Genomic DNA, 23,982 nt, shown 5'->3' on the forward strand with positions numbered 1-23,982 from the left:
GGAGCGCTGTGGAGCCGCGCCCCCGGCACAGAGCCCTGCACCCTACACCCTGCATCCTGCACCCTGCGCCCCGGGCCATGGACGTGGACGTGGACGTGTGCCGCACCCCCGCCGCCGCGCTGGACAGCCTGGTGGCCCGCCGCCTGCAGCCGCCCCCCGGGTTCGTGGGCGCCGCGCGGCGCGCCCTGGGCGCCCTGGCAGCCGCCCTGAGAGAGCGCGGGGGCCGCCCCGGACCCGGATTCGGAGCCGCTGCACCGCCCTGGCGGGTGCTGAAGATCGCCAAGGTGGAGTCTTGGGGGACAGGGGCGAACTCGGGGGACCACCCTCGGAGGACGCTGGGCTCAGTGAGTCAGGGCACGGGGACACGGCGGGGCTTTCTCCGCCTCTCCATTCATTGTGACACTTCCAAAGCACACCTGAACATGCACTACTGCACACAGCACCTCTGCACCCGAGGTACGATGCACCCCCCTTGGCAGATGGGGAAACCGAGGCACAGAGAGCCAAAGCAACCTATCCAGTCCAGCCAGATTTCAAAGCAGGAAGTCTGATTCCTGGATCTGTGCTGCTAAGGGCTGCCTCTTCTACATTCATTCATTCATTCACTCATTCATTCTTCACTTGCATGCACCCAAACAGACCAGGATCTCACTGAGGCCTGCCCCTGAGGACGCATCTGTGATAACTCTCCAGAATCGCTGCCACAGCCCCCTTTCCTGAGGAGTCACTGGGGAACAATGAGCGTTGCCTCCTTGTCTTATCTCCCCGCAATCCCCCCATTCCGTCTCCTGGAGATGACGGTCCCTGTTTAGCGGGTGGGGAAACTGAGCCTGGGTCACTTTTAGGCCTGGTCACTTTTTGCCATGCTGACTCTGAGCTCAGGACGCCCGCAGACTCGCGGAGGAGACAGGTGCCACCTGCTGTATCCCCAAGACAAGCTCAGGGGTGCCGGGGGCGGGGGGGGGGGGGGGATCCAGGAAACCTGGGTGGGATGGAGGGGCACCTGGAGTTTGCCAGGGGAGAGATGACAGCAGGTGCGAGAGGCCTCTGAGCAGCCGGGAGCGGGGTGGCCACAGTCCTCACCCAGCCCACTTGCCTCACTCACCCCGCCAGCCCCGGGCACTGGGGCGGGAGCGTGCAGGATGCTGAGGCTTGTGCTTTCCTCCAGGGAGGCTCCGCTGGCCGGGGCACCGCTCTGCGGGGCGGCTGTGACTCCCAACTCGTCGTCTTCCTCGACTGCTTCAAGAGCTACGAGGACCAGCGGGCGCTGCGGATGGAGATACTCGCCGAGATGCGGGCGCTGCTGGGGTCCTGGTGGCAGCAGCCGATCCCCGGGCTGAGCCTGGAGTTTCTCGAACAGGACACGCCCGGGGCCCTCCGGTTCCGACTGGCATCCGCAGACCTTGAGAACTGGATGGACGTGAGCTTGGTGCCTGCCTTTGACGCGCTGGGTAAGACACCCCGGGGGCAAGGTCGTTAGGAGTAAGTCAGGGCTAACAGTGTGATCCCTGCCACCAATGTACTGTGTGACCTGGGACACCCTCTCTGGGCTCCCGTTTCTTTCTCTTCTTTTTTTAAATATATTTTATTGATTTTTTTTTTTTTTTTTTTTTTTTTTTTTTTTTTTTTTCAGAGAGGAAGGAAGCGAGATAGAGAGTCAGAAACATTGATCAGCTGCCTCCTGCACATTCCCTCCTGGGGATGTGCCTGAAACCAAGGTACATGCCCTTGACCGGAATCGAACCCGGGACCCTTCAGTCCACAAGCCAATGCTGTATCACTGAACTAAACCGGTTTTGGCTTTCTTTTCTTTTCTTTTTTTAAGTATATTTTTAAAATTGGTTTCGGAGAGGAAGGGAGAGGGAGAGAGAGAGAAATATCGATGATGAGAGAGAATCATTGATCGGCTGCACAACCTACTGGGGATCAAGCCCACAACCCAGGCATGTGCCCGACCAGGAATGAAACCGTGATGGGTCGATGCTCAACCACGGAGCCATGCTGGCTGGGCATGGGCTTCCGTGTCTTGACTAAGCGTACTGGGTTTGGGCCAGACAAGGCCCATTCCTCTGGCATCTGTGGTCCTTGCTCCAACCACTGGGGAGAGTTTCCTTTCGCCACTGCCTCGCGCAGTGCAGCTGAGCCCTCCCCTAGACCCCACAGGAGAAGGCAGGTGGACACAGGCCTGCAGCAGGGGTCTGAGGACCAGGCCAGAATCCTGCAAAATCTCACCTGTTATCTTAAAAGCATCAATGGGATTTTTCACTCCCCTTTGTCATAAACCCATGCTTGATTTAATATAATAATATGCATCTGCCGCCCAAACCGGTTTGGCTCAGTGGATAGAGCGTTGGCCTGTGGACTTAAGGGTCCCAGGTTCGATTCCGGTCAAGGGCATGTACCTTGGTTGCGGGCACATCCCTAGTAGGGGGTGTGCAGGAGGCAGCTGGTTAATGTCTCTCTCTCATTGATGTTTCTAACTCCCTATCTCCCTTCCTCTCTGTAAAAAAGTCAATAAAATATATTTTAAAAATAATCATAATAATAATATGCGTCTATGCAATGCAGATAATAATTATAGGATAATAGTTTGTTCTGGAAAGACTTTATGCATGAATGCATGTAATGAACTTAGTACAGTGCCTGGCATGTGATAGGGCTATATGAGAGCTTACTATTCTTATTTCTATTCTTATTGTTATTTCTGTTATCATCATCATCATCATCATCGTTTCCCATGATGCTCTGGGAGATAGCTGTCTGGAGTTTATCCAGCGTTCTGCTGATCTGGCAGACAGCCACACTCTCCCTTACCTAAATACCCACCTAGTTACTAATCCTAATAGCTACTCCTTATGAAATGCCTCACTATTCCAAGCACGTGACATGCTTTGTCTCGTGCACGCCTCCAAGCAAACCTTTGAGGTCTGTCCTGTCTCAGCTTCCATTTCACCAGTGGGGGCTCTGAGGCACAGAGACACACGGTAACTCACCCGAAGTCACACAGCAGGTAATTGACGTCAGGGACCTAGGGAGTTCTGGGGAGGGTATGTTCCCCGCCCCCCCCCCCCCAGCCTGGCCCAGGACAGCGGGGCATCTACTGTAGAATCAGCCGGCTCCGCCTTCCAATCCTGTCTCCAGCCGCCTCACCACCGAATGTCCCTGTGCCTCAGTTTCCACGGCTATAAAACGAGGTGGAGAGCTGCCGGCTTTTAGTGGGGACACACTGAGGGGGTTGGTGTGAAACGTGCAGCACAGCGCCTGGCACGTGGTAAGCGCTCAGAAAACATTAGCAATTACTGCTAAGGAATCAGAATCTCTTGCCTTGTGTTTCTCTGGCATCGTTTCCTCCTCGCGGGGCACCCGTTAATTACAGGTCTGTGCGGTGGTATTTTAGTATGGCCTGCGGGCAGCCTCGGGGCGGGAAGCATTGCCAGGTTATAGAACTCCCGACTCAGCAGGAAGCCTCTTGCCTGCTCGCCTGGGAATGAGGCTGCACTTCTCCCGACGACCTCTGGGGGCGCCTGGCCATTTGGGAGCAGGAACCCTCCCTTCTGGTCCAGAGCTTTTTCCTCTCTGGCTCCCAGGCTCTCTGCCTCATCCTCCAGTGCCCAGGCAAGGGTACCCCGCCCCTCAAATCCTCCTCGCTCTCCCCCAGCGCCCACAGCTGAGCTCAGCACCTTCATCCTGGGTCCTCAGCATCCTTCCTCACTCACAGGCCCTCACCTCCTCAGGTCAGCTCAGCTCCAGTGTCAAACCCAAGCCCGAGGTCTACGCCAGCCTCCTCAGCAGTGGCTGCCAGAAGGGCGAGCACGCGGCCTGCTTCGCAGAGCTGCAGAGGAACTTCGTGAACACGCGGCCAGCCAAGCTGAAGAACCTGATCCTGCTGGTGAAGCACTGGCACCGCCAGGTGAGGCCTCTGGGGGGTAGGGGGGGGGCGGTCCCCGGCATGTGACCGATGGGATGTGTGCCTCCGTGATGGTGAGACTGTTTCCCTATGTTTAGCAGCCATCCGTGTTTCTCTTTCTGGGAATTGTCTGTTCATATAATCTGCCCATTATTTTCCACTGGGTTAGCTAACCGCCTTCTTGTTATTGATTGGTTAGCACTCTTTATATATTGTGGGTGCTGGTTTGTATTTTGTGAACACAGTGCAAATCTATCCTCCCCACCCGTGGCTTATATAATACTTTCACTTTGTTCATTGATCTTTTAACACAGAAAATGTTTGTGTTTTCATGCAGTCAGGTGTGTCCGCCCCTTTCTTATGCGATGTGTGCTTCGGATGTCTTATTTAAGAAGTCTTTGTCTCTTTGGACTTTCTAAAATTATTCTCCCATGTTCCCTCCCCCCAAAAATGTAATTTTTTAAATATATTTTATTGATTTTTTTTTTTTTTACAGAGAGGAAGGGAAAGAGAGAGAGAGAGAGAGAGAGAGAGAGAGAGAGAGAGAGAGTGTTAGAAACATCGATGACAGAGAAACATCAATTACCTGCCTCCTGCACACCCCCCACTGGGGATGTGCCTGCAACAAAGGTACATGCCCTTGACCGGAATCGAACCTGGGTCCCTTGAGTCCACAGGCTGATGCTCTATCCACTGAGCCAAACTGGTTAGGACCCAAAAAAATGTTTTAATTTTTAGGGCTTTGAGACTGTCGGGGGTGTTTTATGTACAGAATGAAGTGTGTGGAGTCTGTGCACCTCCCCCACAGCCTCAGGAATGCCCTGAGCCTACCCTTGGCTTGGGCCTTCTCCTCCTTCAGCAGGTCTGGAAGGAGGCGATCCTGGAGACCCCTTCTTGCTCAGCCAGGGACTCGCTGTGCTTTTCTTTGGGGGACAACAGTCTCAGACTCCCTGCCGGCCTCTCCCTGGCTGCTCCCCCCTCCTGGAGGCTTGCATCTCGTACCTCTCCCTTCCCCCCCTCCCACAACATGAGCCAAGCACATGTCTGAAGCCCAGGCGGGGAGGGAGGAGGGGGTAGCACCAGGCAGCCTTTGGAACAGGCTCCGCACACAGCTTCTCGTCCCAGGCTCCGCCTGCTGGTGTCCACCTCGGAGACCGAGAGATCCTGCTGAATTCTCCAGAGAGCTAGCTCCCCCTCCCCGTCCTCCCCTGAGCCGCCCTGTCCTCTCACAGGTGTGCCCTCGGGCGGGGCGGAACGAGATGCCCCCGGCCTACGCCCTGGAGCTGCTGACCATCTTCGCCTGGGAGCAGGGCTGCGGGAAGGAGGCCTTCAGCCTGGCCCAGGGCCTCCGCACCGTGCTGGGCCTGATCCAGCGGCACCGGCACCTGTGTGTCTTCTGGACCACCCACTACAGCGCCGAGGACCCCGCGGTTCAGAAGTTCTTGCAGCGTCAGCTGGAGGGACCCAGGTACCTCCTCGGACCCAGCACCCACTCTCCCGTGCCTGTGCCTGGGAGAGAATGAACAGTGACAAAGCAGGTCGTGTCTAAGGAGGATCAAAGCCAGCTGCTACCAGGGCATTCCTCATACCACGCATCCAGCCCCAGGGGCAGATTAGGATCACTTAAGACAGTGGTTGGCAAACAGCGGCTCGAGAGCCTCAGGCTGCTCTCTGGACCCTTGAGTGTGGCTCTTCCACAAAACACCACGTGCAGGCGTGCACGGACAGTGCGATTGAAACTTCGCGGCCCATGCGCAGAAGAGCCTGGGCGAGACTATTTTGAAGAAGTGGAGTTAGGACACTCAAGGGGCCGACAACTGGCTTAGGAGATGTTGTTTCTTTTTAAATATATATTTTTTTATTTTTTTAAAAATATATTTTATTGATTTTTTACAAAGAGGAAGTGAGAGAGAGTTAGAAACATCGATGGGCGAGAAACATCCATCAGTAAATATATTTTTATTGATTTCAGAGAGGGAGGGAGAGACAGAATGAGAGAGAAACATCAGTGATGAGAGAGAATCATTGATCAGCTGCCTCCTGTGTGCCCCACCCTTGGGATCAAGCCCACAACCCGGGCCTGTGCCCTGACCAGGAATCAAACCGTGACCTCCTGGTTCATAGGTTGATGCTCAACCGCTGAGCCTCGCTGGCCGAGCGGGGGCAGTTTTTAAAGCGTCCCGCCCACTTTGTGTGTGAGCGGCTCAGCGGTGCCTTTCTAAGACGTGATCACCCGGGAATCCCCATTAGGTCACAGCGTACCCCTGCACCCGGGAGCTTCCCTGTGCCCCTCCCACGGGGAACCCCCTCCTGACTGTGATCAGTATAGCCGTGCTGCTAAGTCACATTTCAGTGGGGCCGCACAGCATGGGCTTTTAAAATATATATATATATATTTTATTGATTTTTTTTTTTTTTTTTTTTTTTTGCAGAGAGGAAGAGAGAGGGACAGAGAGTTAGAAACATCAATGAGAGAGAAACATTAGGACTTATTATATACATGCATATAAGTACAACCAATGGACACAAAATTCTGGGGAGGGTGGGTATGTATGGGAGGGGGGGCAATGGTAAAATATGTACACAGATAATAATTTAATAAAAATAAAGAGAGAGAGAGAAACATCGATCAGCGGCCTCCTGCACACCTCCCACAGGGGATGCGCCCGCAACCAAGGTACATTCCCTTGACCAGAATCGAACCGGGGACCTTTCAGTCCGCAGGCCGACGCTCTATCCACTGAGCCGCACCGGCTAAACAGCGGGGGTTTTGTGGGGCCTCCTCTCTCCCAGAATTAAGTCTTTGAGATTCTCCGTACGGTCGCCTGTAGCGGTGGCTCCTTCTTGTCCACTGCTGAGCAGCATTTCATGGTGTGAGTTTATCGCCGTGCGTTTCCCATCCCACTCTCGGGTCTTACAGAGAGGGCTGAGGCGCGGCCTCACGTCGCAGGGCAGACACTGGGTCCCGGTGTCTTGTAACTCTATCGAGCAGGTGGAGCTGAGGACCCTCGCCCCCACTCGGTCCCCACAGCAGCCCGTCAGCTCGGGCATCGCTGCGGTCTCCATTCCACAGATGAGGAGACTGAGGCGCAGATAGGCCAGCCACCCGCCTCCGGTCACACAGCGGGAGAGGAGCAGAGTTGAGATCGGAACCAGTCAGCCCGACTCCAGAGCCCCTGACTCTGGCCCTCTTGCTAACCAGAACCTTCTCGTCCCTGTGGATTGGCAGGCCCGTGATCCTGGACCCGGCCGACCCCACGTGGGACGTGGGGGGCGGGGCAGCCTGGCGCTGGGACCTGCTGGCCCAAGAGGCAGCGTCCTGCTACGACAGCCCGTGTTTCCTGCAGCCGGCAGGGGGCCCTGTGCAGCCCTGGGAGGTGCCGGTGAGTGAGGGGCTCCTGGGATGGGTGGCATTTACCCCCAGCTTGTGTGCCCCGTGTTTTCTGAGCATCTGCAGTGCGGTGCGCGGGAGGCCATGGGTGTGGAACAGAGCTGAAAAGTGGGAACAGCGGGCGTGTGACACCGTCTAATCACCCATCTTTGTGTCGTTACTGTCTGCTTACCAAGTGTTCCACCTCAGGGGGGCCGTTTTGTTTTATTTTTTTAATTAAATCTTTATTGTTGAAAGTATCACATAGGTCCCCCTTTCCCCTCATTGACCCCCTCTGGCCTGCCCTGGGGGAGGTTTTTATACTGTGTCCCCTTCCTAAGGGCACCTCGTCTCATGTGTACAAGGCACCATATGGGCAATCTCTCCCGTCCCCTCTCTGAGCCTCGGTCACCCTGACTGAGGTGGGGGCGGGGGCTGCCAAGAGGAGGAATGTGGAACCCCGCACATGTAAGACAGCTCCTCCCCCAACCTTCCAGGGCCTTCTACTCACCGTGCACTCAGGTGTGGACCGGCCCATCCCAGGAGGCCTGGCCCAGGGGACCCCCAAGGACAGCAGCAGTGCTGATGCTGGATGCTCGAAGGCAGGGAACAGGCAGCCCTTATGCCCGGCTCCTGACCCCTCGGTGGACGGCACTGCCCCCTGTATACCGGAGGGGGTCCCAGATCTGGCTCAGGTCCCCACCAAGGAGCTGGACCGCTTCATCCAGGACCACCTCAAGCCCAACCCCCAGTTCCAGAGGCAGGTGAGCAAGGCCGTCGACGGCATCCTGAGCCGCCTCCGGGAGAACTGTGTCCACAAGGCCTCGAGAGTCGGCAAGGTGAGCGGCAGGTGAAGACACCAATGGGACCCGATTGGAGGGGGAGGACTGTGGGGGATAGGCAGGGGAGACCTCCGTGGGGACAGGAAGAAGTCACAGAGACACAACTGAGGGAGGACAGAGGAAGTGGACATCAGGGAGAGCAGTTTGCTGGGGGAGAGTTATATATCTACACTAATAAAAAAGAAAGATGCAAATTGACTGTACCTTTGCGTCGCCCACCAGCCAATCGAGAGTGAGTATGCAAATTAACCCAACAAAGATGGCGGGTTAATTTGCATACACCGGCACTGAGCAGCCAGGGGTGGGACGCTTGAGTTCCGCACTGCCCCAGCGGCTCAGGGCTTCTGGGCAGCGAGAGAAGGCAGAAAGGCAGCTCTGGCTGGAGGGAAGGTGGTGCCAGCAGCCAGAGGAAGGAAGCCCATTCTTGCACAAATCTTCATGCATTGGGCCTCTAGTGCTAGTATAAAAGCCAGCTGCTTTTTTTTTTCATGGTAGTTTTATTTTAACCACTATTACCATAATGAGATCACTTCCCTTCTCTCCACAAAATTCTCCAAGGATTCACAGAGGACAGTGGCCTCAGGCTTGTGGGGTCTGGCCCTGGTCTCTCTCTGCCCCTCACTCCATGCTGACTCCCAGGCACACCTCCCCACTGGCTGTTTTCTCTTTCTCGAATGTTCTTCCTCCATCCACTTGGGTCTCTATCTCTTGTGTGTGTGTGTGTGTGTGTGTGTGTGTGTGTGTGTATGCGTGTGTGTGTGATTGATTTCAGAGAGGAAGGGAGAGGAACAGAGAGATAGAAACCTCAATGATCAAAGTCATTCATCAGCTGCCTCCTGCACGCCCCACACTGGGGATCGGGCCTGCAAACCTGGGCATGTGCCCTGAACCAGTGACCTCCTGGTTCATAGGCCGGCACTCAACCACTGAGCCACACCGGCTAGTCCCTTCCCTCCTTTAAGTCTGTGATCCAAGTCCCCTTCTCAAGGAGCCTGACTGCTCATTCACAATCATAACCTTCACTCCCCGCCAGGCCCCTTTTTATTGGCCTCTACACAGCACTTAAGGCTTTTTATTTTGGGGGGAGAGGGAGGGGACGGTTTGCTGACTGTCCCTGCCTCCCCCTCCCTCTCCTCCTGGTACAATATAAGTTCCAAGAAAACAAGTAATATAATCCACTCGCATACCCATATATGCAATTGCTCAGTAAATATCCATTGAATGCATGCATGCATGCATGAATGAATGAATGATTGCTTGAAGCAGGCCAAGAACATCTGCAGACCCTTATCGGGCCTGGACCCCAATTAGCAACCTGGGAGACAGATGTGCAGTCCGCAGGAGCTGCAGATGTTCTGCTGGAACCTTTGACCCCTGCCCTCTCCACCCAGCTGTCCCGTTATCTGCCGCTGCACGCTGTCTGACTTTGCACTCACTTCGTGGTCTAGAGAAGGCAGAGCCTTCAGATAGTCAGACATGACCTGGCCCTGCCAGCTTCTGAGGGGTCAGAGGTCACAGCCTGCCTCTGTCACGGTGCCCCAAGAGCCAGCATCAGGGAGCCAGGAGTTCCAGGGCTGCAGCTGGGAGTGGGACGGGGGGGGTGGGGGGGGGTGGAGGGGGGTTGGGGCTGGGGGAGGAGTCCCAGTCTGAGTTTAAACCGAGTCATGAGTCTGAGACCCCTCTTTTCTCTGCAGGGGGGCTCCCTCGGCCGGGGCACAGACCTCAAGGGAGGCTGTGATGCTGAGCTCGTCATCTTCCTCAACTGCCTCGAGGGCTACCGGGACCAGGGGCCGCGGCGGGCGGAGATCCTCACGGACATGCGGCACAGGCTGGAATCCTGGGGGCGGGATCCGGTCCCCGGCCTGACCCTGAGCTTCCCGGAGCAGACCATGGCCCAGGCGCTGCGGTTCCGGCTGATGGCCCCGGCCCTGGCCAGCTGGACGGACGTGAGCCTGCTGCCTGTCTTTGATGCCGTGGGTGAGGGGTGCTCGGCCTGGGCCTGGGGGAGTCAGGGAACGTCTCACGGGCTCTCGCAATCCTCTCGCTGGCTAATTCCCCTACCTCACCGAGCACTGGGGCTACTGTGCAATCCCTACAGTCATGATCCTCAACTCATCACTATGTAGTGCTGAAGGGTCCCAAGTTCGATTCCGGCCAACGGCATGTACATGGGTTGTGGGCACATCCCCAGGAGAGGGTGTGCAGGAGGCAGCTGGTTGTTGTTTCTCTCTCATCAATTGATTTTTAGAGAGAATGGAAGAAGGGGTGGGGCAGGAGACAGAAAGAGAAACATCAGTGTGAGAGAAACACATCGATTGATTGCCTTTCGCAAGTGCCTGGGCAGGTGATCAGACCTGCAGCCCCACTATGTGCCCTTGTCTGGGAATAGAATCCACCACCGGGAATTGAACCGTGACCTCCTGGTTCATAGGTCGCTGCTCAACCTCTGAGCAACACTGGGCTCTTTTTCTATTTTTAATTGTAGTCAGAAAATATACCCCCCAAAAGAATGCATGCTCCCCATTGGGGAATGCAGGCTCCTGTACAGATCCTTTAGGGTTAGCTTAGGGTCTTTGTACAAACCCTTCTTTTTCCTTATTTTGTCCTCCAGTTTATGAATGGGCTCCCAGAATCTCCTGCTCGGGGTAGAGATTTGTCAGTTTCTCCTTGTAATTCTGGAAAGTTTTGATTTTAATATTTTGAGGCGATGTTATTAAGGAACATGTAAGGATATAATTATATTTTATTGGATTGTTCCTTTTATCATCAAGTAATAATCCTCATTATGTCGAAACACATATAAACTTGCCTTAAAGCCTTTTATCTGACATTAATAGAGCTGCACTGATCTTGGCAGTGTTTTCCTGAAATACCTTTTTCCTTTTTTATTTGTAAGAATATGCTATTAGATTTTAATTGTGCCTGTTATAAGTAATGTAAAACTAGAAGACAAAAATGGAGCACACAGTAATAATAGGATCATTTTGAAGGGGTTAGCAATCTATTAGAACTAACATACAAGACACTCACAATAAGAAAGATTATCTTCCTTGCTTTTGTTTTTATACCTGTGTAAATTAAAACCTCTGAACATAATTAGAAATATTTCCTCCTCCCCCCCCCCCCCCCCCCCCACTAATGCTTCTTAATTTCCAGTTCTTCCTCTGGATTCATTTCCTGGTTACAGAAATACATTCTGTAGTACTTTTTCAGAAGTTGTGTATAAGTGATAAATTTTCACAGACTTTGTCTAAAAAACCTGTCTCACCTCCCTCTTGGAGGGAATGTTTGACATTTGTTTTTCTCAGTTTCTACTGTCTTCTGACCTTCATAGTTGTTGATGAGAAGTCTGCTGTTTACTTCTTTGTTGGTGTGTGTGTGTGTGTGTGTATGTGTGTGTGTGTGTGTGTGTGTGTGTGTGTTTCCTTTTCGGTAGCTTTTAAGACTTTTCTTAGTCCACAGAGTCCTTCAGGCTCTGATGTTTGTGTATTGATTTCTTTTTAATTATTCTATGTGGGATTTGTGCTGACTGAATCTGAGGACTCCCTTCTTCCTTTAGTTTTGGGAAAATGCCTCCCAGTAGCTCTTCAAATATTGCTTCTCCTCTGATTCCTCCCTTCTCGACTTCTGGAACTCTTGAATGGTGTCTCACTCCAACCTCCACGTCTCATCGCTCTCATTTCCCCATCTCTCAGCTGCTGCCTGCTGCTCCATTGCTCAAACATACCTTCCAGTTTACTTTCTTCAAATGTGTCTGATCTGCTGCCTCAGCTTACTTTTTTTAAAAACCCCAGAGACTTTGTTTTCCACGTCCATAAGTTCTAGAAGTTCTGGTGGTTATTCTGTGCTCTCGATGGTGTGTCACTGACCGCAGCGTTTATAATATAATTAATGTTTAACTATTGGAGGCAGGTGAGCGGCCGGGTAGGGAAATGCCGCTGGCTTCCGTTAGAAATGCATCCTCAGCATCTTGCCAACATCCTCAGGGCAGCTCAGCGCCGGCACCAAACCGGACCCCAAGATCTACCGGGCTCTCCTGGACAGCGGCTGCCGGGACGGGGAGCATGCAGCCTGCTTCGCGGAGCTGAGGAGGAGCTTCATGAACTCGCGGCCAGCCAAGCTGAAGAACCTGATCCTGCTGGTGAAGCACTGGCACCGCCAGGTGAGGCCTCTGTGCCCCTCGCTCCTCCCAGAAAACAGCCGCTGTCATGGCAACCGCCTCGGCCAATCCGCTCGTCCCCGGCACAGCGCCCTCCTTTGCGTTTTGTGGGCCACCCCAACCAGAAGGACTGTGTCCTCCACCCCCCATGCTCTAAGAGCCCCTGGCTGAGTGAGAATCTTCTCCATCCGGCCCCCACATCCTCTTGTGACTGGGTTCCCCGCCGCTCTCCAGCCTTCTCTCCTCACAGGGCTAATGTTTTCCCTGTCACTTCTCACCTTCAAGCCCTTGCTTATGCTGTTCCTCCATCACCATCCCCTGTATGAGGCACGCTAACTCCTGAGCATCCTTCTGAGCCCCCTCAGCAAATACTCTCTCAGTACCAACTCTCTTATTCAACCGGCATCTCCTGACCGCCCGCTATTACTAACGTATTATGAGTATTGAAATGCCAAGATGACAGCCAAAACCGGTTTGGCTCAGTGGATGGAGGGTTGGTTGACCTGTGGACCGAAGGGTCCCAGGTTCGATTCCGGTCAAGGGCATGTGCCTTGGTTGCGGGCACATCCCCGGTGGGGGTTGTGCAAGAGGCAGCTGATCGATGATTCTCTCTCATTGATGTTTCTAACTCTCTATTCCTCTCTCTTCCTCTCTGTAAAAAAAATCAATAAAATATTTTTTTTTTTAAGAAAAGAAAAAGAAAGAAATGCCAACATGACTATGTTGCAGACCCCGCTCCTGTGAGATAGACTATAGGCACAGACCAAGTCTGACCTTCTCTGTGACCTTGGACAAGTCACTGCCCCCGCTCTGGCCCTGCGTTTATTCTCCTGCAAAACTAGAAGGGTGTGCCAGGCCACCCCCAAGGCTCTGTTCTCTCTGTGGTCTGTGCTGTGTTTTTTCTGTCCCCCTCCTTCTCCAAGGAGGGCCGTGCTCCGCAGACAGGAAGCGCTCCCTCCACTGAGTCTTGAATTTGGGGGGGTGGGGGGGGCATAGGTTGCTGCCACCGCCCGGAACAAAGGAGAAGGGCCCGCCCGCGCCGCCCTGCCCCCGGCCTACGCCCTGGAGCTGCTGACGGTCTTCGCCTGGGAGCAGGGCTGCGGGAAGGACCGCTTCCCCACGGCCGAGGGCCTGCGGACCGTCCTGCGGCTGGTCCAGCAGCACCGGCAGCTCTGTGTCTTCTGGACAGTCAACTACAGCCCCGAGGACCCGGCTCTCAGAACGCACCTCCTCGGCCAGCTTCGGAAGCCCAGGTCACACCGCTACCTCCTCTCCCGCCCTGTCATCCTCCCCCGCTGTCACCTGGAGTCCCTGCCGCCAGGAGGGGCCCCGGGTGGGGTTTGGGTGCCCCAGCCCCATCCTCACTCTGCATCCTCCTGGACTCTGCTGAGGAAGCATGGAGACATGACCCTCAAAGGAAGCCTGGGCCCGTTTTATTTTTATTTAAAAAAAATTTTTTTTAAGTTAACATTAGAAGAGTTTTGTTTAATTTTTTAAAATATTTTTATTGGTTTTGTGTGTTTGTTGTTGTTGTTGTTTTTTACAGAGAGGAAGAGAGAGGGATAGAGAGTTAGAAACATGGATGAGAGAGAATCATTGATCAGCCGCCTCCTGCACCCCTCTCCCCCACCCTGGGGATGTGCGTGCAACCAAGGTACATGCCCTTGACCGGAATCGAACCCGGGACCCCTCAGTCCGCAGGCCGACCCTCTATCCACTGCTGCAAACCAGTTTTGGCCAGGACCAGTTTTATTAATACAAGACAATCGCCATCTCAAACTAAGGGGTCGCCCCATAGCTTCCGGACCGAGGTGGCCACGCTGGGACCCTGCTGTGCGTGGGCGAGATTGCACCAGCCCTAAGGGGCTGACATTCTTCTCTCCCTCCCCCGCCCCCCCCCCCACCACACACCCCTTCCCGATGTCCCCACCCCCTGCTCCTTCACTGATTCTCGCCCACTGTGCCCCCAGGCCCCTGATCCTGGACCCCGCCGACCCCACCTGGAACGTGGGTCTGGGCAGCTGGGAGCTGCTGGCCCGGGAGGCGGCGGCCCTGGAGGCGCAGGCCTGCTTTCTGAGCGCCGACGGGACGCCCGTGCAGCCCTGGGATGTGATGGTAAGAGGTGGGTCCCGAGGGGGAGGACGCTGCCGGTGCCGCATCCCAGATCCCCTTTCCCTGCCGGTGCCCTCTCCCGGTTGCTCGGAGCGTTGGCTGCTGCCGGCTCACAGCCAAGGCCAAGGTTGTGTCATCCCAGCCGGTGCTCGGTGACATGCGCATAGAGGCCCACCCTGTTGCCAGGCAGGACCAAATCTGTGATGCAATTGCTGCTCCAGGGCCCGCTCTGGCTTCCGGGAAAAGCCTTCTCCAGCTGAGCCTCCCCACCAGCTCCTGCTCCCCTCGCCCCTTTCTGCCTGCTGGCCCCGTCTCCGTTAGTCACAGGCACAGGAACCCTCGCCTCAGCTCTGCTTCTGGGGAGCCCCACTCACCACGGTAGCCACGGGCAGCTCCCCGAAGGACAGAATGCCATCGCATTCGCTATTTTGCAGAATCTCATAACCCGTGCTTAACCATCCAGGCAACCCAGTGAAGCATGGACCACCTTCTTGCCCCCACTTAAAGATGGGGAAGCCCGGCCAGTGTGGCTCAGTGGTTGAGTGTTGACCTATGAACCAGGAGGTCACGGTTCGATTCCCGGTCAGGGCACATGCCCAGGTTGTGGGCTTGATCCCCAGGATGGGGTGTGCAGGAGGCAGCTAATCAATGATTCTTTCTCATCCTATTTTTTTTTAATATATCTTATTGATATTTTACAGAGAGGAAGGGAGAAGGATAGAGAGCTAGAAACATCGATGAGAGAGAAACATCGACCAGCTGCCTCTTGCACACCCCCTACTGGGGATGTGCCTGCAACCAATTTACATGCCCTTGAAAGGAATCGAACCTGGGACCTTTCAGTCTGCAGGCCCACATTTTATCCACTGAGCCAAACCGGTTTCGGCTCTCTCATCCTTTTTTAAAGAAATATATTTTATTGATTTTTTTTTTTACAGAGAGGAAGGGAGAGAGATAGTTAGAAACATTGATGAGAGAGAGTCATCGACCAGCTGCCTCCTGCACAGCCCCCACTGGGGATGTACTCACAGCCAATGTACATGCCTTTGACTGGAATTGAACCTGGGACCTTTCAGTCCGCAGGTTGGCACTCTATCCACTGAGCCAAACCAGTTTTGGCTCTCTCTCATCCTTGATGATTCTCTCTCTCTCTCTCTCTCTCTCTCTCTCTCTCTCTCTCTCTCTCTCCCCCCCCCCCTTCCTCTTCTGAAATCAATAAAAATACATTTAAAAAAAAAAAAAAAGATGGAGAACCTGAGGCTGTGTGGTGGTGGTAGAACCAGAACTTGAACTCTGGTCCCTCTGATGCTGCCAGCGGACAGCCAGTTGAGAAGGAAAAGAGCCACAGGGGATCATGGGAATCTTGTTCTCATGGGAAGCCAAGGGGCGGGGCCTGGGCGTGCACAGGCGACCCTTCTCCACCTGTTCTCTCTGCAGCCCGCGCTCCTTTGCCAGACCCCAGCCAGGGACCTGGACAAGTTCATCGCTGATCTTCTCCAGCCCAACCGCCAGTTCCTGGACCAGGTGAACAAGGCGGTGGACACCATCTGCTCCTTCCTGAGGGAAAACTGCTTCCGGGACTCTCCCATCAAAGTGCTCAAGGTGGTCAAGGTGAGCGCCAGGGGGTGTGGGCCCGGGCTGCAGGCCGGTGGTCTCGTGTGGGCCCGGGCCAGGCCGGACCCACTTCTGTGGGCTCTGCAGCACAAGGCCAGGCATAGAAGAGAATGTGGGACAAGGTCACAGACAGATGGCCGAGGGAGGGCCCATAGAGGCCCACGAGGTTTCTCTGGGTTGCTCACGGCGGCCAGCTCAAGAGAAGCAACAAAGCAAGTGTTGGCTGATGTGAATGGACGGCCCTGGAAGAGGCTGCCTTCAGGCACAGCTGGATCCAGGAGCCCATGCCGGCTCCTCAGGACTCGGCTTCTCTTCCTAGCTCTGGGCCCTACCTGCTGCTGCTTGGGTGGGGCCTGTCCATGGGATGGTCGTTGGCATCTCTTCGTAAAAGGGGAATTCCCTTTTCTCTAACTTCAATGAAGTCTTGGGGTTGAGTCTCATTGGCCTTATGATGTCCTTCCGGGCTCAGGCCGCCTGCCTTGTCCCCCCAGGGCGGCTCCTCGGCTAAGGGCACGGCGCTGCAAGGCCGCTCCGACGCCGACCTGGTGGTGTTCCTCAGCTGCTTCCGCCAGTTCGCCGAGCAGGGGAACACACGGGCTGAGGTCGTCTCGGAGATCCGGGCCCAGCTGGAGGCGTGCAAGCGGGCGCGGCGGTTCGAGGTCACCTTCGAGATCCCCAAGTGGGAGAACCCCCGCGTGCTGAGCTTCTCACTGGCGTCCCAGACGATGCGGGACCAGAGTGTGGACTTCGACGTGCTGCCCACCTTCGACGCCCTCGGTGAGGGGCCGGGCACAGTCCCCAGAAGGGAGAGGTGGAGGGTGGGCTCCCGCTCGGTGGTAGGCACTGTCGGTGTGTGTGTGTGTGTATCACCACTTCCCTGCAAAGGGTCTGGAGAAGGGGACCCCGCGCTGGCTTCTAGTCCCACCAACGTGCTGGGTGACCTTGACCTCGACCTTGAGCCCCCGTGTCCTCATCGAAGTGTCTCAGTGCATCCCCAGCTTTGAATATCTGTGCGCCCCCTCCCCCACCTGCCACAGACCCATCCGATCAGTCCAATCCATAAGCGCACCTACTGTGTGCCCAGCACACTTCCAGGCACAGAGCGGGGAAATCCCTGAACAAAACAGGAGCAAATCGCTTTGTATCTATTCAGTTCCGTGTCTGGATAGCAGAGTGTGCAGAGTGAGAACCCCCCTTTCCCCCCTCCCACCCCCACATCTCAATGTAGACGGTGCCTGCATTTCGCAAAACAAGTAGCCAGGGAGAGATTGGTCCGGAAACGTCTCTGAGTCTGTTCCGTTCCTTAGTTCAGAGAGCAAGAGCGGGGATTCCAGGAAATGCCTCCCAGTGCCCTGGGACTGGGTGACACCAGCTCTCGCCTATGATTCTGTCCCCCGGGCCTCTCCCTGGTTAGGGTCCGAGCGTCGGTGGAGGGGGGTGAGCCCCGAGCAGAGCCTTCCTTCACGGTGGGTAAGCAGGTGGGGTGTGGGCACACAGTAGGTGCACTTGTGGGTTGAACTGATCGCATGGGTCTGTGGCAGGTGGGGGAGGGGGCGCACAGATATTCGAAGCTGGGGATGCACTGAGACACTTAGAATGAAGACACTGGGGCACAAGGTCGAGGTCAAGGTCACCCAGCATGTTGGTGGGACTAGAAGCCAGCACAGGGTCCCCTTCTCCAGACCCTTTGCAGGGGAGTGGTAATAAGCACACACACAGGAGTCAGATCCTCACCAGGGTTCAGCCCTGGGTCCGCTGCACCTGTGTTTCCCCGAAACAAGGTGGGGGTGACCTTCTCCCCGCCTCCAGGCCAGCTGGTCCCCGGCTCCAGGCCCCCGGCGCACGTCTATGTGGACCTCATCCGCAGCTACAGCAGCCCCGGCGAGTACTCCTGCTGCTTCACCGAGCTGCAGCGCGACTTTGTTGTCTCCCGCCCCACCAAGCTCAAGAGCCTGATCCGCCTGGTGAAGCACTGGTACCGGCAGGTTCGGCACACGGACACCTCCTTCCTCACCCCCTCCCCACCCCCCCCACCCCCGCCCCCTGGGCTCTGCATCTGGAGCTGTTTCCCGGGAGAAGGCAGGCCCAGCCCTGACCGGAGCCCTGCGCCAGTGGAGATTTGTCCCAGTGGTGGGACCTCAGTTTTCTTACCTGTGAAATGGGGCTGGCATTCCTGCATCCCAGGAGTTGGTGGAATGGTGCAAGGGAGGGCACCTGGCATGGAGGGGCTCTGTCCGTGTTTGGGGTGGATTTGCCGGCTCCTCTTGGCCGCAGGATGGACGGGTTCGTCGTCTCCTCCTCCTTTCTTAGTGCACCAAGATGCCCAAGGGAAAGGGTGCGCTGCCCCCCCAGCACGGGCTGGAGCTCCTGGCGGTGTACGCCTGGGAGCAGGGCGGGCGGGACCCCCAGTTCAGCATGGCTGAGGGCTTTCGCACCGTCCTGGAGCTGGTCACCCAGTACCGCCAGCTCTGCGTCTACTGGACCGTCAACTACAGCCGCGAGGACGAGACCATCCGAGACTTCCTGGAGCAGCAGCTTCGGAAGCCCAGGTTCGGACCCACCCCGCGTCCCAGAGTCCCTGGTCCAAGGCCACCTCTCTCCCCGCCTCCCGAGGGGAGGGCATGGAGCAGAGACGGAAACCCGCTGCCTGGGACTGAGCTCCTTCCCGGAAGTGTGGCCTCAGCAGCGGGGCCGCAGTCAGCTTCCTGGTCGCCGGGGAACAGGGGTGCCGGTGACATGCAGGACTCCACGTTAAGTTTGAATTTCAGATAAACAATGAAGAGCTTTTTAGTGTAAGAATATCCCATGTAGTCATCAGGATATACGTATGTTTTAAAAAACCAACACCCTTGCCTAGCGAAGAGGCTCAGTGGTTGAGCATCGACCTATGAACCAAGAAGTTGGATTCCCAGTTAGGGCACCTGCCTGGGTTGCGGGCTCAATCCCCAGGTTGGGGGTGCAGCAGGCAGCCTACCGATGAGTCTCTCTCATCCTTGATGTTTTGATCTCTCTCTCTCTCTCTCCCACTCCCTTCCTCTCTGAGATCAATAAAAACGTATTTAAATTTTTATAAAACGAACAAACAAAAACACCTGTATTCATTGTTTATCTGGAGCTCAAATTTAACTGGGCAACTTCTCTATGTGTTTGCTAAATCGGGCCCCTCCTGCCTGTGAACCACCAGGTAACATGAGCTGCCCCATACTGTGGGGTTTTGCCAGCCTCTGAAATGCTACAGAGATGACAAAAATGCTTTCACAACATTGTGATGTATTCCCGGTCCGTGGGTAATGACTACGTAGAGAGATGTGTGGATAAAGACCCTGAGGGTGTGAGTGAGCTCCACTGAAAAGAGTGATCTCATCAGTTCATGGCCATGGATAGGGGAGAGGGATGGAACCAGTGCTGTGGTCGATTAACAATGCCTGCTTTACAAGCAGGTGGGGCAAGCATGGCCTGGGCTCTATGGTTGATTAGTAATGTCTGTCCTGGATTCAGAAGGCAGAAGGGGCTTCTGTGTAGCTTCTCCATCCTGCCCTCAAGTGTGTGCCTGGAGCCCAGAGGAGTCTCCGGGCCCTGCCCCTGCCCCTGCCCCCTGCAAAGTGTTGGGTGAGCGGGAGAATAGTTCAAGCAGTCCCAGAGGTAGATACCCAGATGTTTGCCAGGAAGAGGACTGACCTAGGATGGGAATTGCAGGCCCATCATCCTGGATCCGGCAGACCCGACAGGCAACCTCGGCCCGAATGCCCGCTGGGACCTGCTGGCCAAGGAAGCTGCAGCCTGCATATCCTCCCTGTGCTGCATAGACAGAGATGGCACCCCCATCCAGCCATGGCCAGTGAGGGTGAGAGACCTGTGGTACAGCAGGGAGCATCTTGGTGGGGGGGGAGGGGCATTGTGATCGGGGGGGAGTGGCATGATTCCTCCCAAAGGGGCAGAGCCCCGTCATGGCCCAGATGTGCCCCCATGCCTCCAGGTCCTATCTATTTGCATTCTCTCAGCTTTTCTAGGAAGGTTGGAAGTAACCAGCATATTCTATCATCTTCCCCAGGCTGCTGTGTGAAGCCCAGTAAATCAGTGGTCCTGCCAGATGGACAGATGGACACCAACCCTCCACATGGGGAGACTCAGGGTCACATGCCAGATGTGTGTGTGTGTGTGTGTGTGTGTGTGTGTGTGTGTGTGTTGGAGTGCAGCCTGCATGGGTGGGCACTTTCTGGGTTTCCAGCTTCTTCAACACCCTGGTGACCCTCTGGTCTCAGCTGCATCTGCCCCACCGAGAATGTCCTCCTCCTCCCCGATTCTTTCTACCCATCCACACCAGCTCCCATCCTTCCTTCTGACGGTCATCTCTGACCTCCCAGTGGCTGCTCCTCCTTCCCTAATCTAAGAACTTTTCACAGGGATGGTTGAGTTTTATTCTGGTGGTCTTTTTCTTTTTAATTATATTTTATTAAAATTTTTCAGGGAGGAAGGGAGAGGGTTAGAGAGTTAGAAACATCAGCTGCCTCCTGCATACTCCCCACTGGGTATGTGCCCGCAACCAAGGTACATGCCCTTGACTGGTATCGAACCTGAGACCCCACAGGCAGACGCTCTATCCACTGAGCCAAACGGGCTAGGGCAACGCTGGTGGTCATGATCCAGCATCTAGAAGGGTTCAGAAATCCAGAGAAGGGTTGTGCATAAATTAAATAAGAGTCCAAGGACGAAGCATAATTTTGAAAGGCTTTATGAGGGCCAGACGAGACTTAGCTAAAGGAGCTAAGTCCCCCTTGTCTCAGGACCCCTTGCTTTTTATTAACACAATTTGTCCTAAGGCAAGGTGGAGATATGCACATCAAAGGTAGGGTTAGTACATGAATCCATTGTCAGATTGGAAGAATTTGCCTGCGACTATTCAGCTGTTTGGCCAGTAGGAGGCAATGACATGTAGATTAAGATGCCCTGAAGTGGCTGGCAGCAAGTAATCTTCCTTTTCAAGTTTGCGGAAATACCTTTAGCCATTCCCAACAGGAGATTACATATGTGACTCAGCCCTTGCTGAGTCCCCACGTACCATCAACCTTTTGATGAAACTCTTGCAATTATGACATGCTGGAATTGGCTTCCGGCAGAGTTTTCATCTCATCTGTCGGCCACATTCAGTTGGTTGTGGCTGTCCGGAGCCCTATGTGTTAAAGGATTTTGAAGAATGGATGCCTAGCCAGGAGGAGTGACCTAATCAATTAGTGATGTCTGCCATGGATGCACAAGAAAAAAGTAGTGGCGTGAGTGCTGTGATTGATTAGCAATGTCTGGGCTATTGAGAAGCTTCCTGAGCTCGGCTGCTAGAAAGACAGCATGCTGGGATCGGCTACTTATGTCTGCCACAGACACAGACAGGGAGTGGGATAATGCATGTCATGCGGTTCCTGTCCTTGGACACTTCGCCAGATGCCTTTTCCTCGGAGGCCTCCTTTTGGACACCTTTCCCCAGTTTGCACATCTTCATGCCATGCCATACAGTCTGTACCAAGTTCCTGCCTTTTTTCTTTCTGCTACGATGCCACCAGTGGGATCCTCCATCCCCAGAGCCTGCATGTGAGCCAGTGCCATGGTCACAGTGCCAGCCTGCCTCTGCCCTCCAGAGCAAACCCACCGGCGTTTGCTGGGGGGCACGTCTGACCTCCGGTGCAGTCACATGTCCCTCTCAGTCCAGGACCAGCACTCCGGAATCGGGAGTGGAAAGGGGTTCCATCCGAACCCTGGACCGGCGGCAGGAGGCTGGGGCCGCCTGGACGATAGTTTCGTTATTGGACCACCGCTGGCTGAATCGGAGGAAGCTGCTGCTGCCCTGCCCACCGCCTCTCTCCCACAGAGCAGGGGGCCAGACGCAGGGATGTGGCCTCCCCCAGCCACAAACATCTCCCGGGACCGGGCCCCCAGGGCTGCAGGGGGTGCTTCTGCGTCTCTTCTTCAAAATAAACTAAATCCCAGCCAGAATCTGGCTCAGGGGGGTCTGAGACGTGAGCATCTGTCCTCCCATCCTGGGGAGCACCGGGAGGAGTGGATGCCCGGGGGACAAAGGGGGGAGGGCAGGTCAGGACCACATTCCCAGCATAAGCATCGTGACCGCCTATTGAGTGGGTGAGGGTGTTGTCCGTCCAGGAGACAGAGAGGAAGCAGCCTGGTTCTGAGGGGGTACGTGTGGGAGGATTGAAGAGGGTCTGGGTGACTAGGATGTGTCCGTGGTAGAATCATCAGGTATAACAAACGCCCTGCCTGGGTGGTGAGGCTGTGCCTGTGGGGGGGCAGGGATTACATAGGAAATAGCTGGGCCTTCTGCCCAACTTTGCTGCAAACTAAATCTGCTCAAAAACCCAAAGATTTTAAACAAAGAAGAGTAAGGGGACATCATATCTGCAACACGCTCCCAAACAGCTCGGTAATGAGGCCGCTGATGAGACGTGCATGCAGAATAAGGGCAGGTGCGAAATGTTCTGGATGAGGACAGAAGAGGGAGTTCTTTGTACTCACCTCACACATTTCCTCAGCATTTCAGATGATTTCAGAATCAAATCTTTAAAAAGTAAAAAAAAACAAACAAAAAAAAACATGGACTTTGGAGTCAGGTAGTGCCGGGTTAGAACCCAGCCAGACAATTTACTAGCTGTGTGACCTTGGGCAAGTGTTTCCACCTCTCTGACCCTCCACATGTTTAAAAATATATATTTTATTGATTTATTTTATTGATTTTTTTACAGAGAGGAAGGGAGAGGGATAGTCAGAAACATCGATGAGAAACACCAATCAGCTGCCTCCCGCACACCCCCCACTAGGGATGTGCCTGCAACCAATGTACATGCCCTTGGCTCGAACCTGGGACCTTTCAGTCCACAGGCTGATGCTCTACCCAAACCGTTTAGGGCATGAGCCTCCACATTGTTACCTAAAAAGGAAGCCTGATGACCCCTTCCCAGCTGACTTCTGTTACGGTGAAAGCCAGATAGGAGCAAATGAGGACCTTTAATGGACAGTTGTAATAAGAGTTCTATAAAAAAAAAACACAACAAAAACAAAACAATCGATGTAGATCTAGAGATTTCTTTTACGGAATTGGCTCGTGCTGTTGTGGAAGTTGGCAAGTCCAAATTCTGCAAGGCAGGCGGGCAGGAGGGAGGCCCAGGCAGCTCCAGGCTGAAGGCATCTGCTGGTGGGATCCCCACTTCCTCCAGGGTAGTCCGTCTTTTTTACACAGAGGCCCTCCTCTGATTAGACGAGGCCCACCACATGCTAGAGTGTAGTCAGCTTTATTCCAAGTCCGCTGGTCCAAATGTTAGTCTCACCTTTAAAGCCCCTCCCCAGAAAGATCTAGAATCGTGTTTGACCAAATATCTGGGTGCCTTCGCCCAGCCAAGTTGACGTATGAAATTAATCCTCATGGCAGAGGGGGGCTGCCATGGGGGTGTTTGCTGCTGAGACAGCCTCTGGGAGTTTTTTTCTTATTGCTTTTTTTAAATATATTTTTATTGATTTTTTTACAGAGAGGAAGAGAGAGGGATAGAGAGTTAGAAACATCGATGAGAGAGAATCACCGATCTGCTGCCTCTTGCACACCCCCTACTGGGGATGTGCCCGCAACCAAGGTATATGCCCTTGACCAGAATCGAACCCAGGACCTCTCAGTCTGCAGACCGACGCTCTATCCACTGAGCCAAACCGGTTTCGGTAGCCTCGGGGAGTTTTGTTCTCATAGCTCTGGGCAGGAGTTGCACACCTGTCTCCCCTCCAACCGACGTGCTTCTGAGCTTGTCTCTGTCCTTGCTGGGTGGGGCACGTGGCTGATGAGGCCGTGCGGGTTTCCGTGGATGCTGCAGAACTGGGCATGCGGAAGCTCCCCGTTCACCCCCTCCACCCCCAACCCCCAACCCCCTGCTGAGCCCAGCTCAGCCCTCCTTTCGCTGAGTGTCCCTGAGCTAGTCTGTCACCTCCCTGA

At 54.7% G+C, this 23,982-nt stretch overlaps 1 protein-coding gene across 1 annotated transcript; it reads left to right on the plus strand.

Annotated features, from left to right (window-relative positions):
* Nucleotides 1-6: 6 nt before the first annotated feature.
* Nucleotides 7-20,414, plus strand: OAS3 (2'-5'-oligoadenylate synthetase 3). The gene is made up of 16 exons (XM_036439456.2): nt 7-284; nt 1,169-1,451; nt 3,735-3,910; nt 5,140-5,375; nt 7,137-7,290; nt 7,775-8,116; nt 9,814-10,096; nt 12,106-12,281; nt 13,275-13,531; nt 14,249-14,393; nt 15,828-16,001; nt 16,496-16,781; nt 17,814-17,989; nt 18,315-18,553; nt 19,701-19,848; nt 20,056-20,414. The coding sequence occupies exons 1-16, from the start codon at nt 78-80 to the stop codon at nt 20,065-20,067; spliced, it is 3,294 nt and encodes a 1,097-aa protein (XP_036295349.1). The 5' UTR covers nt 7-77; the 3' UTR covers nt 20,068-20,414.
* The last annotated feature ends 3,568 nt before the right edge of the window (nt 20,415-23,982 follow it).

Source organism: Pipistrellus kuhlii, unplaced genomic scaffold (assembly GCF_014108245.1).
Source record: "Pipistrellus kuhlii isolate mPipKuh1 unplaced genomic scaffold, mPipKuh1.p scaffold_m20_p_155, whole genome shotgun sequence".
NCBI classification, from domain to species: Eukaryota; Metazoa; Chordata; class Mammalia; order Chiroptera; family Vespertilionidae; genus Pipistrellus; species Pipistrellus kuhlii.